At 49.9% G+C, this 17,216-nt stretch overlaps 2 protein-coding genes across 8 annotated transcripts; one reads left to right on the forward strand and one right to left on the reverse strand.

Annotated features, from left to right (window-relative positions):
* On the forward strand, positions 1–2,953 carry NUDT17 (nudix hydrolase 17). Its single transcript, XM_053592180.1, has 8 exons — positions 1–348; positions 485–668; positions 893–918; positions 1,067–1,159; positions 1,456–1,554; positions 2,040–2,176; positions 2,565–2,720; positions 2,829–2,953. The coding sequence occupies exons 1-8, from the start codon at positions 157–159 to the stop codon at positions 2,932–2,934; spliced, it is 993 nt and encodes a 330-aa protein (XP_053448155.1). The 5' UTR covers positions 1–156; the 3' UTR covers positions 2,935–2,953.
* Positions 2,646–13,287, reverse strand: PIAS3 (protein inhibitor of activated STAT 3). Of its 7 annotated transcripts, none has more exons than XM_053592178.1 (15): positions 12,909–13,287; positions 12,064–12,177; positions 9,909–10,326; positions 9,668–9,752; positions 9,422–9,472; positions 9,101–9,191; positions 8,421–8,555; positions 8,138–8,243; positions 7,537–7,610; positions 7,241–7,401; positions 5,483–5,616; positions 5,229–5,397; positions 4,911–5,044; positions 4,689–4,726; positions 2,968–4,162 (listed from the first exon to the last, which is right to left on the reverse strand). In XM_053592178.1, exons 3-15 carry the CDS (start codon positions 10,321–10,323, stop codon positions 3,896–3,898), a joined length of 1,860 nt encoding a protein of 619 aa, XP_053448153.1. In that variant the 5' UTR covers positions 10,324–10,326; positions 12,064–12,177; positions 12,909–13,287; the 3' UTR covers positions 2,968–3,895. The 7 variants fall into 7 exon arrangements, with proteins under 7 accessions (XP_053448154.1, XP_053448153.1, XP_053448150.1 ...); XM_053592175.1 differs by having other exon boundaries at positions 12,060–12,177; positions 12,909–13,286; XM_053592176.1 differs by lacking the exon at positions 12,064–12,177 and having other exon boundaries at positions 12,909–13,286.
* Between the last annotated feature and the right edge of the window lie 3,929 nt (positions 13,288–17,216).

Genomic DNA, 17,216 nt, shown 5'->3' on the forward strand with positions numbered 1-17,216 from the left:
AACATTACACCCACAGACATCCACAACAGTCGTGCCTGTGTTCTTCGGAGACTGTGAAACTCGGCTTCCGCCCGACCCCACCGAACGCTCCGAAGGGGAATAGCCGCTGGGCCAACAGAGGGCGCCAAGCGGGCCGCAGCGACCCAGAGTCGCGTCATGGCCACCGCGCGGGTGCAGCTGCTCCTGTCCGGGCGTCTGGAGTCGGTGAGCTTCGCACAGAGTGTGTGTGGCCTCCTGGGCGCTGGGTCAGGGCCCGGGCCGTGGTCCGCGCACTGCAGCCTGCAGCGAGGACGCATCGTACTCTCGGACAGGCCATTCCCTGGCGCTTCGGCTCGGCTTCCGCTCCAGGTCGGAAGGGGTTCGGCAGGGGGAAGGGCAGGGCGGCCTCCTCCCCAACTGCGCGGTGTCGCCCAGTATTTGAAAGTCCCGCCCACCACTCCTGCCCCTCTTCAAAAGCCTTACCCAGGTGGCTCCCTCCCGCCAGCGTCCCGCTTTCTGCCCTTTTGCGGCCCTTGACCAGCAGCCCAGGATGCCCAAGGCCGAACTGCCCGCAGATCGAGGTGTAGATCTGGGCGTAGCCGTCATTCTGCAGTCCAGCGACAAAACTGTTTTGTTAACCCGAAGGACTAGCACCCTCCGCATTTCCCCCAACCTCTGGGTACCTCCAGGTGAGTGCTCTAGGGACAAGGCCCCAAATCCAGAAAGGAAACTTGCCCTTTCTCCCCACGAATCTATTCCCACTCTCAGGATACTGAGAAGAGGCTCAAAAATGTGGTATTTTCTCAATCACAAGGGGCTGCAGCTCCATCTGTGTCCACTGGAGTGTAAACAGCTAGTGGGGCCCCTAGTCAAGGCCACCACCATTCACTTATCGATCCCACTGTTGTTTCAGGTGGGCATGTGGAACTCCATGAAGAGGTAACCAGTCAGCTGGCCCAGGCTGCATCCCACCCTGAGCCAAGAGACCCATGTCTGAGGCCACCCTGGGTGTGGGCTAAGGAAGGGGCAAACATAAGGAGTTGGGGTCAGGCATTGGCCACTTTGACCTGCCTTATCTGACTCCCAGCTGCTGGACGGAGGGCTTCGAGAACTTTGGGAAGAAAGTGGACTACAGCTGTCCCAGAGCCATTTGTCTTGGGTCCCTCTGGGGTTATGGGAGGTAAGATAGGGACCTGGGAGAAGTCCGTTCTATTTACCAAGAGACCTCAACAACTCCCCAAAGTCCATAGATCAGTCCCTGCCTGCCTTGGCCATAGGGAAAACAGTGGCATAGGTGGTTTCCACCACCTATGGAATCTCCACGGGAATCCCAAAATCTTCAACTCTCACTCATGTCCCTGCTGTACCAGCTCCACCATCCATCTTCCTCCACTTTTGGCCAGCATTTTACAAAGCTGCATTTACAAAGTCTCAAAAAGAGAAAGGAAGTTCTCACTTTTGCTGTTTTCTTCTTAGTCTGCCTACCCTCCTAGACTGAGCTGGGGTTTCCCCAAATACCATCACATCATTCTGTATCTACTTGTGATCTCCCAGGAGTCACAGCAGCAGCTGCAGGTAGGGCTGGCCATGAGGGAGGAAATGGGGCCCAGGGGGGCCCAAGCAACATGGTTGATTGTGATTAAGGAGGCAGGCCAGGCACAGTGGCTCAGTTTGGAAGGCAGAGGCAGGAAGATCCATTGAGCTCAGGATTTCAAGACCAGACTGAGCAAGAGCAAGACCCCGTCTCTACTGAAAACAGAAAGATTAGCCAGGCATTGTGGCAGGTGCCTGTAGGCCCAGCTACTTGGGAGGCTGAGGCAGGAGGATCATGTGAACACAGAAGTTTGAGGTTGCTGTGAGCTAGGCTAATATCATGGCACTCTAGCCTGGGGAAAGAGAGTAAGACTCTCAAAATAAAAAAGGGGGCCAAAATTAGAGATAATCAGGACATCTAGCAGCCTCTCCATTGCCTACTGTATCCTACCTGCCAATAGGCTGTGATCAAAAACAGACCTCCCAAGGAGACACCATGATTAAGGGATCAACATGTCTGACCCCAGGCCCAGATCCAACCAAACCCAAGTGAGGTGAGCGCCTTTACGTGGCTGGGACCAGATGTTGTAGCTGCAGTAGCTGCCACTGAGGATGGGACAGACATACCCAGACTTCCCCCCAAGGATCTACCGCCTTCTGTCCTGTAAGTAAAAGCTTCTCCCTCCAGCACACCAAGATATTCACATTGAGAAGTTCTGTTTCTATCCCCTTCTCAGGATGAAGTTTTGTGTTGTAGAGGGAATTTAGGGAGTCGGTCAGCTGATAAATAAGAGCACAGATGAGATCAAAAACATTAAACATCAAACTCCTAGGGTTCCTACTCTTGCTAGCATTGACAATCTAGCTTTGAGTCTCAGCTGTCCTATAGGGAGAAAATACCTAACCTTCCTTGAACCTGTTTCCTTTCTATAAAATGAAGTTAACACCCATCCACTTTCATCTTGTGGTAGTTGGGAAAATTAGATGACATAACATAGGGAAGTTCTTAATAAATACAGGGCACAGTCCATACCAGAGTTGTCATTATGCAGTGCAGTGGAATTAGAGGATGGAAGAGCCCAACCTTTGGTCCTGCCCATGTCCACACTGCTGCGGACGACTCCAGCCACAGCAGAGGGTGAAGAGAGAATCAGCATAGGAACCAAGTTTGCCCTCAGGCTCTGGCTGCAACATCTGGGCAAGTGGAGGTGAGGATCGACTTGAGAGCTCCATAGCATTGAGTGGGAATGATCTAGTGTTTTTATGGGCATAGGAGAGACAAAGAAAAAGTAACAGCTGCTCTTGGAAATCCTCAGTATAACACCCCCACCATGTGAAAGCAGAGCTCATGTGGACTCCAGGCCAGCAAAAGAAAAACAGAACATGGACCCTCTTCTCCCAAACCAGGGGCCTGGGAAATGAAGTGCATAATCCCTTCCCTAGTCAACCTCCATGACACAGAACATTCACAATCTTTATTATGGGTGAGAACTTTGCTACAACTTTGGGAAAAAGTAAAATTACAGCATAGATCCTGGGCCCTAGAGAAGCCTGAAAAGGAGATTGGAAAGGAGGGCACAGGAGTCCACCACCTCCCCAGAAAGGTGCAGAATAAGCCAGGCCTAACCACAAGGCCACGGGCCTCTAGAAGCTTAGGTCCCACGCCCGTTGGCATAAGAAACATTGTGAACTTAAATATATAAATAGAGACCCAGGCAATAGGCTGGTCCTGCCCCAAACCCTTGGGGGTCACATGGCTAAGGTCTTATCTCTTCCTCAGTCATACTGGAAGTCAGAGGCAGGGAAGTCATCTTTGGAGTATTTTGATTTTTCTTGTTTATGTACAAAAAATCCACAACCCAAAATAAAGTTCTCTGTCATCTCTGAAACTGCCTATCTCAATTTCTCCATCTGTCTGTGTGGTCAAAGGGAATGGAATGACCATGAGGACACAATGGACATAAGAGAAGAAACAGAGCCATGGTTTGGGGTTTGGGGAAAGAGGGCATCTGAGGGACAAAACAGGGACCCCTTCTCCAAAAGGCTCTAGACATAGTCAAGGCTGAGGATTCGGCCCTTCCTCCACTTCACATCCCATCCCATTTGCCTCCCACTGCCCAAGTTAACATACCCAAAGGAATGTGCCACCATCTAAAGAACATTTCCAAAAATAGACCCTAATGTCCTTAAAAAGAGGTTAAAATATTAACCCTTTGGGTGCTAGCCTTGTTAGGCAGAGAAGAGGCCAGAAGTAAGCATCCATGAAGGTCTATTCGGCCTTTGGCCAAAACCCCTGTGAGGAGTCAGAGTAGCCAGGGGTCCGGACTCCACAGCATACTTGCTCAGTGTTGGGGGGCAGTGAAGTTTCCATAATCCAAGGAATTCAGTCCAAGGAAATGATGTCTGACCGACAGCCAGTCAAAGAGGGACCTGAGGACAGGGGTCCTCCATGCCCCTCTCTCAAGGCCCGTCCAGGGGCTACAATGCTGCTGACACGGCCAGGAGGAGGTGCTGGAGTGGAACTGCGGTGAGAGCTCCCCAAAGTGGGGGCCAGTGGGCCCAGAAAGTGGGAAGGGGTCCCCCGGTACTGGAAGAAGTGGCCAAGGGCATCCTGTTCATCTAACGAGGTGATGACGGAGGAACCATAGTGCTGGGAGGAATCAAGGGCATAATTTAAGATCTTACTCTGACTTATCCACCTCCCAATCACTCATCTCAGAAATATCAACCCCTGTGGATTCCAAGGTAGTCTCTAAGAAGCAAGAGTTTCTTTCCCCTACTTCCCTACACCCCACCTCTCTTCCCTGCCTTGAGAGAGCCCCGCCAGCTTGCTAAGTTCTCAGCCCTGGGAGTATCTGAGACCTGTGCTTGTTCCGTTGGGGCAGGGATGGTGCTCTAAGTGCACAGGGGTATTTGTAGCGGTGAATAAGCAGGAGCAGAACTACCTGAAAACTCTGGAGACAGAAGAGTAACAGGGGCTCTAGGAAGACATAGGTGGGAATCCAAGGAAGTACCGGTTGGGGCTGAGGAGGGAAATAAGCTGCTGGTACCCCCAAACCCCTCAAAATAAAGCAGATTTAGGTCCCCAGGAAAATGAGAGAGGGAGTGGGCCTATTATTGCCAAGAAAGGAAGCATTAGAGACCTGAAATCTTCAGGAGGAGAAGGAACCACTTACCTGACTCTCAGTCTGAAGGAAAGAAAATAAATCTAAACCTGGCAGGAAAAGAAAAATCAAAATCAACCTCCTATCTGACCCCTATTGTGAAAAGGCACAGAAGTTCCCTGGATTATGGCCCATTGCAGGATAACCAGGTGTCTTTGAAAAGGACCAGGGGTTCTGATGTGGTTCTCGGGAGGGTATGGCAGCTCACAGCCCATGTTATGATTAATGTCATACCTTGGATGTCCGCTCCCAGTGGGAAGGCAGGTGGATACTCATGGAGTGGGAGACCTGGCAGGAATTCCCCACCCAATGTGCCCATAGTAGGGCTCCGCAGCACCGAGGATGACTGGTGACCAGACGTCAAGCCTCTGTGAGGAGAGAGGAGATGGAGCATCTGGTGAGTCACAGATCTCCTCACTAGCTCAGCTTCTCAAGTTCCCTCTCTATTCCCCTCCACCTTTCCCTTGCCCCAGGGTTTGCCTAATGATCACAAAGCATTCCTAACTTCTTCCGCTGTCCATTTTGCTAAAGATTTAGCTTATCTTCTCATACCCTTTGCTTCCAGGTAGGGCTGGGATTGCAGCGGATGTGACAGAACAGTGCTTCTTGGTCGGAGGCAGATCCTCCTCATCTGATGAGCTTTCTACTGTCAAGTCAATGACTTCAACCTTCTTCTTATTCTCTGATGGATTTCCCTCTTGCACTGGGCTGTACTGGAGGCCTGTGGGTGGTTAAGATGATGGTACATGTCTCAGAGAAGAGGCCATCCAAGACTTGGCTCAGCTGGGGAACAGAGGGTCACTCACCATCCAGCCCATACCCTGGTGGGGGGCAAACCTCAGATGCCTCCTTTTTGGGTTTCATTGGGCACCAGGATCCATCTTCCATGAACTGAATCTCATCACAGTCCGAACAGGAATTAAGAATCTCCATGAATAAACTGGAAGAGGGAAAAAATGGGATTCATGGGGCTGGGAGATGGCTGGAATAGTAACGAGAGGGTTCTATGACTTGCCTTCCTCTACCTCAGTTTCATCATCTATAAAATAGGGATATCACCCATCCCACTGGATCTCTCTTGAGTTAGAATCAAATGATGTAAGGTATGTAAAAATCAAATAATATAAGGTTTGCAAATTTTTTTTTTTTTTTTTTTTACAGAGTCTCCCTATGTTGCCCTGGGTAAAGTGCCATGGCATCACAGCTCACAGCAACCTCAAACTGTTGGGCTTAAGTGATTCTCTTGCCTCAGCCTCTCAGTAGCTGGGCCTACAGGCGCCCGCCAAAATGCCCAGCTATTTTTTGGTTGTAGTTGTCATTACTGTTTGGCAGGCCCAGGCTGGGTTTGAACCCGCCAGCCTTGTTGTATGTGGCTGACCCCATAACCACTGTGCTATGGGGTCAAGCTAAGGTTTGCAAACTTTAAGTACTAGTTTTTGCATTAAATCTGAGCACCTGTTACACGTAGTACAAAAAACAAGACAGAAGGAGCAGAGATGACAAAACTCTATAAACTGGGCAGCGCCCATAGCTCAGTGGGTAGGGTACCGCCCACAACGACAACTACAACTAAAAAAAAAAAACAGCCGGGCACTGTGATAAGCACCTATAGTCCCAGCTACTTGGGAGGCTGAGGCATGAGAATTGCTTAAGCCCAAGAGTTTGAGGTTGCTGTGAGCTGTGACGCCACAGTGCTCTACCCAGGGCGATAGCTTGAAACTCTGTCTCAAAAACAAACAAACAAAAACTCTATAAACTACTTCAAAAAAGGCACTGGGAACAAGAACCGTAATGTCAGCTCTGGAAGGGGGATAAACATAGTATAAGCTAGATGATGTCACCCAGACCCTCAAAGAATCTTATGGCTATGTTCAGTGGAAAGTCAGGTAGTTGCCTTAGGCAACAGAATAGTTCAGTACATTGACTCTGGCACTTACTGACAATATAACCTTAAACAGAACTCAATCGCTCTAGGCCTCAGTTTCCCTGTCTGTAATGACAGTACCTGTCTCATAGGGCTGGGGTTTTTTTCTTTTCTTTCTTTTTTTTTTTTCTGTGTGAGAATATCACTTGCCAGTCACAGGGTTAATATGGGGATTCCAGGAAACAATGTATGCAAAGTCTCAGCACAGTATCTTTTTTTTTTTTTTTTGGTAGAGACAGAGTCTCACTTTATGGCCCTCGATAGAGTGCCATGGCATCACACAACTCACAGCAACCTCCAACTCCTGGGCTTAAGCGATTCTCTTGCCTCAGCCTCCCGAGTAGCTGGGACTACAGGCGCCCGCCACAACGCCCAGCTATTTTTTGGTTGCAGTTCAGCCAGGGCCGGGTTTGAACCCGCCACCCTCGGTATATGGGGCCAGCGCCTTACCGACTGAGCCACAGGCGCTGCCCGCAGCACAATATCTTACATATATTAAATCCTTAATGATGCCATAAGTGTGTATGTGTGCGTATGTGTATGAATTAGTAAAGGGAATAGATAGGATTCACGTGAGGGGAAATAAGCCATTTAAATTAAAGGTGAGTCCTAGTGGAAAGAGAAAGCAAAATACTCCTACCCATCAATGATGAGAGATTCATAGGGAGCTTTCTTGTCACACACAGGACATGTCCACGTTGGCTTCTTCTCATTCATCTGTAGATAAAGGGCAGCATCGAAGCTCTGAAGGTGGGCGCAGGTGAGGGCACGACAAGGGACTGTCAGGCGCATCTTCCCTAGCTAAGAGATGAATTCTGTAGTCAGAGTCGCCACTCTGGTTTCATCTCAGAAAATCTCACTCTAGTATGCCTAGGATCCCTTATGAGTTCAGAGGTTTGACCCACCCCCCTCTCTTTCCTTCTCCCCAGTACCCACCGGGCACATGAGTGACACCCGGAGACTTGTAGTGGCCACTTCACTGTCAGGGTCAGCAGTCAATTTTTCCTTGACTGAAACAAGAGTGAGGCAAAGCCATGGGGTCAGCAAGGCTGGAGGAAGCCCAAGAACTGGTAATGCCACAAGCAGATGGCTCTGGCTGACAGGCATGTGAGTAGAGTCTTTGGGGGCCAACAGGATGTTACATCAGGGGGTCTAGATTATGAAGGCTGGATGTAGGAGAGAGATTTCTCCATCCCTGAAGATGCTTAAACATAGCAGGGTGCACTTTGGCTGTTAGAGAAGGAGTTGAAGCATCATGTGAGGGTCAGGGTAAATGATCCTTTCCAGTCCAGAGAACCCACATACTTGTAGGGTTGGAGTCAGGGTCTGTGAGGTGCAAAGCCAGAGTTTCACTCATTATCTGGGAGTGGTCTGACTCCAACCATAAAGACTGGTAAGGAGTATGGGGGAGAGGATTGGGGTTCACGTGAAACGAGAAGTTGTCACAAGAAGGAGACAGGTTTGATTATGAAGTATGGAGGGCCAGGAAGACTTGGATTCAAATCAGGGCCAAGGAGGGAAGAAGGATGTTACTCACTCAGTGCCCTGGAGTGGTCTGGGTTCCGGATACCCTTTGCTCTGAGCTTTTGTAGAAGAGTCCCTGCAGTCAACTGCCTCACCAGGTACACAGACAAGGAGTAATTCTACTTGGAGGTGGGGGGAGACAATTAGCTCTGCTTCTCATACCACTACCACCCACTTTTATCCCATGAGGACCAGAGACAGTGGTTAAAGGCAGAGAGACCCATAACCCAGGACACTAGATGATCTCCTTCTCTCCCTGCAGGCTTTTCCAGGCACCATAATTTAGCTGTGCTCACCCGTCCAAATTCAGATGACCAATTGACCACGATGGTGTTGGGAACAGTGGCTGACAGTCGAGCCAAGGGTGTGATGTTGATGGGGCGGCTGGGCCTCTTGGGCTCAGCCCCATTCTTGGTTGGGGGAAGGTAACCCTGGGGAAGGGAGGGATTGGTCAATGGAGAGGCAGTTCTGGGAAGGTGCTTTGCTCTAACAAAAGACACCTTGCCTCATATTATTCACTCCCTTGAGGGAAGGCCAGCTCATTCACTGACCAAGGGGTCAGGGGCCTGTTCAGTGACTCACAAAACTGGGCACTGTCTAAGGCTGTGTATGGGGTGCACTCGTGGGGAAAAAGGAGAGCTTATTTCCAAGGAAATAGGAACCCACTCACTGAGTCCTTGACAAGGAAGCATAGGGACACATCAGTTCTTCCAACCCTCAGCTCTGGGACCATGACTTCTATAAAGTCTTTCCTGAACCTTTGGGTTTAACTAATATCCCTCCTCTGGGTTTTCACAGAACTTTTGTTCAGCCCCATCTTAATATTCTCTAGATTATACTGATTTAATCAGTTAACTGAGCACCTACTGTGTGCCAGGCACTGTGCAAGGCACGTCTCTTTCATAATAGGTTTGTAGTTAATATTTAGGAATTGAGGTGGGAGGAGTTTCTCCTAGAAGGTGGGAAAAGCATTTACCGGCAGGGGACACAGTTTCCCATTGACTTTGACAAAGAGGTTGGGGGGAAAATAATCCTCCTGGGGGCAGCTGGTCTCACAGAGACAGAACCTGGTAAGAGAGGCGAGGATGAAAGAGTAGAAGTTTCTTGAGTTGAATGTGGCAGAGGGACCCCAGAAAATCAGTCATGGATGTCTGTAGCCTTTAGCACCCAACAAGAGTCCCAGGGCTGGGGTGGGCAGTGGCAGAGCAGGGATATCTCCTAGGAACATGTCTCAGGCCCCTATTTCATGCCCACCCACAGTGGGGATGACCCAGCAGTGGAGGGAGGATCAACTCACCTTAGCTGCACCTGTATGGTATAATCACATTTTGCTCCTGGCAAAACCTCTCTGTAATGGAGGAAGAAGAGATATCAGCACAGGGCAGGTGAATGGACAGAGGTGGAAAGTTGGATGTCTAGGAGATATAGAAGAAGCATACAAAAGGAGAGACAAGCAGGTATAGGATGGAGAAGAAAAAGAGCAGAGTCCAGGGTGACTCAGGGAAGTCATCCAGGGAAGAGGCAGGAGGAAGTAGAGATGTACCTGGATGTAAGGATCTGCTGCACTTGCTGGGGTGTGAGGGCAAAGGTAAAATGCGCTTCTTCAAATCGCTGGCTAGAAGTGGATGCTGAGGACACAAAGGGGCAGTTATTCCCAAGCCCATGCACAGGCAGCCATGGAAGTTGCCCATCCTAGGTTGCTGATCCCATAGGTTTAAGCCTAAGAAAGGCTTGGGGAAGAGGCACAGAGTCCAGGAAGACTAAGGGACTGCAGAGAGCCATACCAAGGGTGGTGGGCCGGATGAGCTCCCCGTAGACTTCATAGAAAGGCAATGGTTTCATGGTAACATCTGGGTGCACAGGCTGCGGCAGAGGGGGATGCATGTCCACCTCACGCTTGGGGCCCAGCAGGGTACCAGGAGCCAAGAGGGCCGGGGGAATAGGAGCTAGAGGACCAGGGGAGCCTACAGGAGAGGTGCCAGGTGGCAGAGAGAGCAGGGAGAGATTAGAGGGCCCCAGGGTCTTCCGGGGAAAGCGTCGGCGGTAAAGCTCTTTGATCTTCATCTGGACACTGGGAGCACAGCTGGACTTGAGGAGGTGCAAGGCTTTGGCCAGAAGCTCGTGTTTCCGTCCACTCTTGTTCCGGCCAGCAAAGCCAAGAAGCACCTGAAGCTCAGACACCCGGAAACTCATCACCATGTGCTGTGTAGAAAACCAGAGAAGCCTGAGAATCCAGGTCTGTCCTGCCAAGAGCATGGGCTGAGCTACCAGTCGGACAGTGACTCTTTCCCTCCAGCACTGATGAGAAAGATGCTTTGTAGCTAGTGAAATTACTGCCAGGCAGCCAACTGGCCAAAGGTATGTCCCATCTTAGCAACCCGTAGGTCAGCCTCACCACCACTACCATCCCAACCCCAAAGCTTGAGCAACCCTATCTCCCCATGCCTGAAAGTTGACTAGAGTGGGGTCAGGGGCATCCACAGACACACCCCTGAGTCTACCACAGACTCCTACATCCATCTCTAGACTGGACTCTTCTTTAACCTATTATCTCCTCTCCTGCTTTTTCTCAGACTCTAAGACCCATCCCAGCCTCCTGGAAAGAGGACAGGAGAGAGGAAGGAGGGAGAAAAGAGAGGATTCAGGAAGAAAGGGGCTAGGTGACCAGAGGATTGTACCCCAAAGCCCATCCCTCCCAAACACTTCAATCTACCTCTGCTATTTTTCCCAAGTCTGTGAAGCATCTGTGGTCTGGGTTCAATGTTCATAACTCCCCCAAATCCTTTCTTAGCATCATTTACATAACTACCTTCTCTTAATCCTATTTTTCCAGGAGGGAAACAGGACAAAAACTGGAGGGGCAGGGGTAACAGTGAATTACTCTGTCCAGGTACCTGCCTGTTAATGCCAACTGCCAAGAACTATTATCTTGCTTTTCTCCTACTTAGGGAAAATAAGTGATTACACACACACACACACCTACAAGGGTATAAGAGGAGAGGGCAAACTTCTAAACTGAGGCCTGAGAGGATGAGGGGGAAGCCCCCAAACCAGGACACAGAATCTCCAGCTCCTTTAGAGGTAGCTGGGCCCAATGGCTGGACCTCAAGCCTTCCCAGGACTGGGCCTCCATTTCAAAGGGCAAAACAAGGCCAGGAGGCAGGGGCATGAACCCAGCGGTTTAAGGTTGGGTGAGATATCCTCAGATGTGATTACGCTCGGGACACTGCCTAGTAGTAGAAGCAGTCTCCTCTCCTTAAAGGACTCCCTTCTGTGAATCTCTAGACCTTGCCACCGGCAGGCCTTGCTAACACTCCACAATTCTTCCCTTCATACGAGGCTTTGTCTTAGACCCCTTTTGAGGAATGTGATGAAAAACTTGCTCCTCTACCTTTCTCCTCATCCTTATCTCCTGTCTTGTCTTCATTTTTCCATTAGCTTTGACTGAAACTTCCCTCCTTTCTATCCCATAGTTTCACACTCCTTGCTTCTTCCCAAAGGCCGCAATTCTCCAAGGCAGAACCTTCCTCTCAGCCTCTAGGATGCTGCTGCCCCACCCCTCGAGGAATCCGCCCGCACAGCCCCGCCCCCTATATCTTAGCCGCCTCTTGGTACTTCCCCAGGCTCAGGTCCCAAAGCAGCCCTAAAGCCTCTATCCTCTAAGCAGCCTCCCCTGTACCTGACCCCCGTCCCATCCCTACATCTGCCCCCAACTGTCGCATCTCTTGGAATCGATCGACTCGTCCCCAGTGTCGCTACAGCAGCTTTGCCCCCTGGCCCTCCCCCTACAACTGCCCCTTCTACCAAATCCGACTTCTACCCCTCGTCCCCGCCCTCTGCGCCTGGGCCCCCAACAGCTGCAATTCCCCTCGGCCCCACCCCTACATCTGCCCCGCAGCCCCGCCCCCGGAGCCCTGTCGCAGCCCCTTCCTCGCCCACAGGCGCGTCTCCGCGTTTCTCAGCTGCCAGTCCCTGCCACGTCGTCTGCGCCCACTGATCCCTCGGCACTCAGTCTTAGTGGTTTCCCGGACTTGGCGCACCACCCGGCTCTGTCTAGATGGGGATGGGGGAGGGGCCGGTACCTTTAATTCGCCCAGCTCCGCCATCTTGAGACATCGCAGGCGCCGGAGCCGGAGCCCCAGCTCAGGCCCAGGGACCGGCGCACAACTCTCCACCGCGGCGCCGGCCGCAAATGCCGCCTGCCCCGCCCCGTCCGGCCCCCTATACCTCCCCTTCTCGGCCCCGCCCGCCTGGCTCGGGACAAGCCCCAGCCTGAGCCCCTCCCCTCGGCAGCCGGACACGGCAGCTACACGTCTGTGGCCAGTTGGCAAGACGCGGGTGTGTTCTGCCCAGAAGATCGCGGGGGTCCTTGAGGGTACTGGGAGGGGGCGGGACCGAAGAGTCTGAGGAAGGGGGGCTTTGCCACGCCAGAACTGGGAGGGGGTGTGCTTTTAGGGAGCCCAAGACACTTGAACGATGGAGTGAAAGTATTGGGAACTACTTTCGCAGAGAAATGGGGGAGGGGACGAAGTTGGAGCGAATACCCTCATCTCCATTTCTACAAGTTTAACCAACTAAAACCATAGTTCCACCAACTCGGGAAATGGGTGCACTCTGATCCATTTTAGGGAAGCCCTAGAGTCGTGAACAGTTTAGTTCCAGACGGCTATTCTCAATCCTTCACTCTTCCTCCTCCCGCATGTACCACCTACAATGTAGCTCGTGGTCCGGCCGCAGGACTCACACTTGACAGCAAAAAGTTCGGTGCGAGGAGCGGGACTTACCCGTACAGTTGCGGGGAGCTTGGAGATGGCTGGGGAGGTGGGGAGGAGGCTCCCGCAGTCTGCACCGCTGGAGTTCGGTCTGGCAGCCGGACGCTGCAACCACAGCTCCGCCTGGCCTAGCACTTGAGCTAGGGCCGCCCCTTCCAGGGTTAGCCCTCCAAGAATTCAGGGAGAGGAGAAGGGGCGGTGCCCCGGGCGGGAGGAGGAGGGGCTGGGAGCCGGCCGGGGAGATTAACGCCTAGATCCTGAGGATCAGGGTAGAAGAGTTTTGGGATTTTACCATTCTTACTACCGCTGTAACCCCTCGCGCTAAGAACCGGCTTGTGGTGGAGGCATGCTGCTAAGAAATGTGTCAACGAGAGAGAGAGTTATGAGGCAAGAAATTTTTAAATTAAAAAAGAAGACTGTGTGTGGGTGGCGTCTGTGGCTCAAAGGAGTAGGGCGCCGCCCCCCCCCCCAAAAAATCTTGAATTCCGGAACCTCAAACACTCCACCCAGAGTGTTTGGATTCAAGGATTATAGTTATGTTATAATTCAAGGATTATAGTGCTCACGCCTATAATCCTAGCACTCTGGAGGCTAAGATGGGTGGATGTCTTGGGCGCACGAGTTTAAGACCAGCCTGAGCAAAAGCAAGACCTTGCCTCTGTACTAAAAATAGAAAAACTGAGGCAAGAGGACTGCTTGAGCCCAAGAGTTGAAGGTTGCTGTGAGCTATGACAGCACAGCACTTTACCTGTCACAATAGCTTGAGACTCTTGTCTCAAAAAAAAAGACAGTGTGGACCAGAGATGTACTGCATAATGAGGTTCTTCTTCCTTAGAAGGAGAGCTCTCACTCCCTAAGGGACATCCTGGGCTGCTGAATCCAAAGTGTACAGAACCCTAATTCTGCATGTGGTCGTCTACCCTCTACCTCTAAATACACAGAGACTCCATACCTTTATGGTAGCTGAAGATGAACAGATTTTCTTACCACAAAAGGGATTTTATTTTTTTAGAGACACTATGTCCCCCTCCGTAGAGTGTGGTGGAGTCATAGTTCACAGCAACCTCCAGCTCTTAGGCTTAGGCTATTCTCTTGCCTCAGCCTACCGAGTACTTGAGCCTACAAGTGCCTGCCACAAAGTCCAGCTATTTTTTTTTTTTTTTTTTGCAATTTTTGGCCAGGGCTGGGTTTGAACCCGCCACCTTTGGCATATGGGGCTGGCACCCTACTCCTTTGAGCCACAGGCACTGCCCTAAGTCCAGCTATTTTTTTATTGCAGTTTGTCCAGGGCCAGATTGAACGCACCACCCTCAGTCTATGGGGCCAGCACCCTACTCACTGAGCCACAGGCGCTGCCAACACAAAAGGTATCTTTTTGACCCTCTCTGAGCTAGCTACCTACTCTCCTTCCTCCAAAGCCTTGGATCTTGCAGAGGCCTTATCTGAGATTACTCACGGGCAGGCCCCAGAATAAATGTTTCTATGTCCCTGAAAAAGCCAACTTTAGGCCGGTGTACCCTTATTAGGTACTAGAAAGACTTAGAGCATTTCATTGTTGCCTGGGATCTAAGTGATATTGCATTCATTCAATATTTGAATCTGATCAGGGATTGTTAGATGCTGAGGATATTTTTAAACCTTGCAGGAGTTCAAATCTAGCAGCAGAGACATGTTAAATGCATAACCAGCATACAAAAAAAAGTGCTTTAATAAATAGGGATAATCCCCTTATTTAACTTAAACCTTCAGTATAATCCTGAGAAGATCTCACCCAAGTCATAAGACTGTAGGTACCAGCCTACCAACAGTCTCACCTACCCATTGAATAGGACCATGTCCAGCTAGTTTGTGGCTTTGTCCTTAGGGCAGATGGCCCCTCCCCTAACACTCAGGTTCTTTCCTTGCTGCTTTGCTGCCCCTATTGGTGGACCCCTCAAGCTAATCTGAGGCTCAAGTATTGAGTTGTTGCCCTCCAACATTTGAGTCTTCATCATTCCCTGAGCTCATTGTTTTCTCCAGCCCTCTAGGTCAATAGATGTTATAATTTGTATTTTCGAGAATTTTCAGTAGTTGCAGAAGGAGAAGGGTAGGAAGGATTATAAAGAAAGATGGAGGGGGGAACTTTGGGGAGTGATACAGTATGTATCCTCATTATCTTGTGTGATGGTTTTATGGGTGTGTACATATGACAATGTTTATCAACTTGCATACATTTTATTGTTTATTGTACATCAATAGTGATAAAAATGTAAAAGAAAGTCCACCTCACCTTGATTCTTAGTGATTTCATGAAGAATCTTCTTTAAAAGTTAAATCGAGGTCAGGGGTTGGCTCATGCCTGTAATCCTAATGCTCTGGGTGGATTGTTTGAGGTTCAGGAATTCAAGACCAGCCTGAGCAAGAGTGAGACCCCATTTCTAAAAGTAGCCAGGCATTGAGGTAAGCACCTATAGCCTCAGATATTTGGGAGACTGAGGCAAGAGGATCGCTTAAGCCCAAGAGTTTAAGGTTACTGTGAGCTATGATGCCATGGCATTCTACCAGAGGCAACAAAGTGAGATTGTCTCAAAAATAGAATAAAATAAAATAAAATTTTTTAAAAGTTAAATTGAGATCATAAATTATAGCATTCCTACAGGGTAAATGAAAACTGGAAATCGGGGCACCTAATCTCATCCTGAGGGCAAGCTTCATGAAGAACCTTTTGTGTGTGTTTCAAACTATGCCCCCAGTGCCTGGCACATAGTAGACTCCTTAAATTTATGTTTAATAAATTAATATTACCAGATAACAGAGGGAAGCAGGAACAAAGACAGACTGAAAGCATATCAGGACAGAGTTCCAGAGTGAAGGCACTGAAATACAGTCTGAACTTGACTGTGACCCATCAAGCTTCACTTACTCTCCCCAACACACTCCTACATCTGAAACCTGGGGAAACAGATGAAGCAGGAATAAGTTCCTGCTGAAATCCTGATAGATAGCCAGCCCAGGAGAAATAAAGGCAACATCAGGATAAGAGTTCCTTTAGGGGGAAAGATTTATGAAATCAGGGACAATGTCAGGGCTTGGGTTGTTGTGGTAACAGTTTGTGGGATTGTATGGAGAAAACCAGGGCCTGGGAAAGGTTTCACTCCTGTGTTAACATGAACATCACTCACCACCCCCACAGCTCGGCCCATCCTGGGATCAGCTTCCAGGAGTCCTGGAGAGAGCCAAAGTCCTGGCTTCCATTGCCAAAGCTGTTTCCTGACTCATACTTGAGCTTAGCCAAATGATCTCCCCATCTCTGGACCCTTCTCTCTGCACTATATTCTTTCCACCCCATACCCTGTATATAAGGAGGGATATAAAAGTTCTTTTACATTTTTTGGCAACTAAGGTAGGAAGGCAAAGAGAGGTTCTGGTCCCCTTACCAGAAATGACTTGGACCCTTTTGATGCTCTTCCTTTGGAAGCTGTACCTTTCTCCCCTTTTCCATCAATCCCTCTCTTTCCAATCCCCCCAGCCTTATAACAGTCCTATGCACATCCACACAAACCCCAAAGCAGCTCTGCACCTTTTCTAAGATCTGATGTACATGTTTCAGCTGCTCTTTTTCCCCCTTGGCCAAACTCTGGAGCCAGTTTGTGCAGCCCTTTATGGCCCCCGTCCTCCACGGCAGCCCTCCTCACTCTCAACCCAGTCTTAACTGACAAACTGCTGTTGTCTGACCCAGCACAACCCAGCAGAGGGCGGGCTGAGAGCAGGAATGGGGAAGGATCAGCAAGCATGTGAGCCTCCAAACTACAGTTCCAGATTTTGGAGGAATGTGGCCTCATTCTCACCTAGAAGTCTGGGTGCTGGAGAGGTGAAAGGGGAGGAGACCTAGGGGAAGTAGCCAAGAGAGATACAATTTTTCAGACTGAGAACAGAACCAGAAGAAGCAAACACTGGCTATCCTTTCATTCTTCTCCCAGAAATCAGACTTTTTATATCACTTTGCACCTGGTACAAAGAACAGTAACAACTTGAGACCATGTGTCAAATCCAGACACAATGTTTAATACATGATAGATTATTTTGTCTATATTATAGATTATATTTTATTTTTAATCTCCCCTTATCCTTAAAAAATGATCATGGATTCAGGTGTCCTAAGATTAGAGTTGTGGGGCAGCACCTGTGGCTCAATGAGTAGGGCGCCAGCCCCAAATACCAAGGGTGGCGTGTTCGAACCCGACCCTGGCCAAACTGCTACAAAAAAATAGCCAGGCGTTATGGCGGGCGCCTGTAGTCCCAGCTACTTGGAAGGCTGTGGTAAAAGAATCGCTTGAGCCC

The sequence above is a fragment of the Nycticebus coucang genome, chromosome 5 (genome assembly GCF_027406575.1).
Source record: "Nycticebus coucang isolate mNycCou1 chromosome 5, mNycCou1.pri, whole genome shotgun sequence".
Taxonomy (NCBI): Eukaryota; Metazoa; Chordata; class Mammalia; order Primates; family Lorisidae; genus Nycticebus; species Nycticebus coucang.

What these genes read in the sequence shown, in the direction of transcription:
- NUDT17 (XM_053592180.1), top strand. Translation starts at nt 157, where the DNA reads ATGGCCACCGCGCGGGTGCAGCTGCTCCTGTCCGGGCGTCTGGAGTCG. An exon ending in TCCCTCTGGGGTTATGGGAG is followed by an intron (nt 1,160 to 1,455) that starts GTAAGATAGGGA and finishes TTTTCTTCTTAG; the next exon opens with TCTGCCTACCCTCCTAGACT. An exon ending in GATCTACCGCCTTCTGTCCT is followed by an intron (nt 2,177 to 2,564) that starts GTAAGTAAAAGC and finishes GTCATTATGCAG; the next exon opens with TGCAGTGGAATTAGAGGATG.
- PIAS3 (XM_053592173.1), bottom strand. Translation starts at nt 10,380, where the DNA reads ATGCTCTTGGCAGGACAGACCTGGATTCTCAGGCTTCTCTGGTTTTCT. An exon ending in CATCCGGCCCACCACCCTTG is followed by an intron (nt 9,753 to 9,908) that starts GTATGGCTCTCT and finishes TTGTGTCCTCAG; the next exon opens with CATCCACTTCTAGCCAGCGA. An exon ending in GGTCATCTGAATTTGGACGG is followed by an intron (nt 8,244 to 8,420) that starts GTGAGCACAGCT and finishes ACCTCCAAGTAG; the next exon opens with AATTACTCCTTGTCTGTGTA.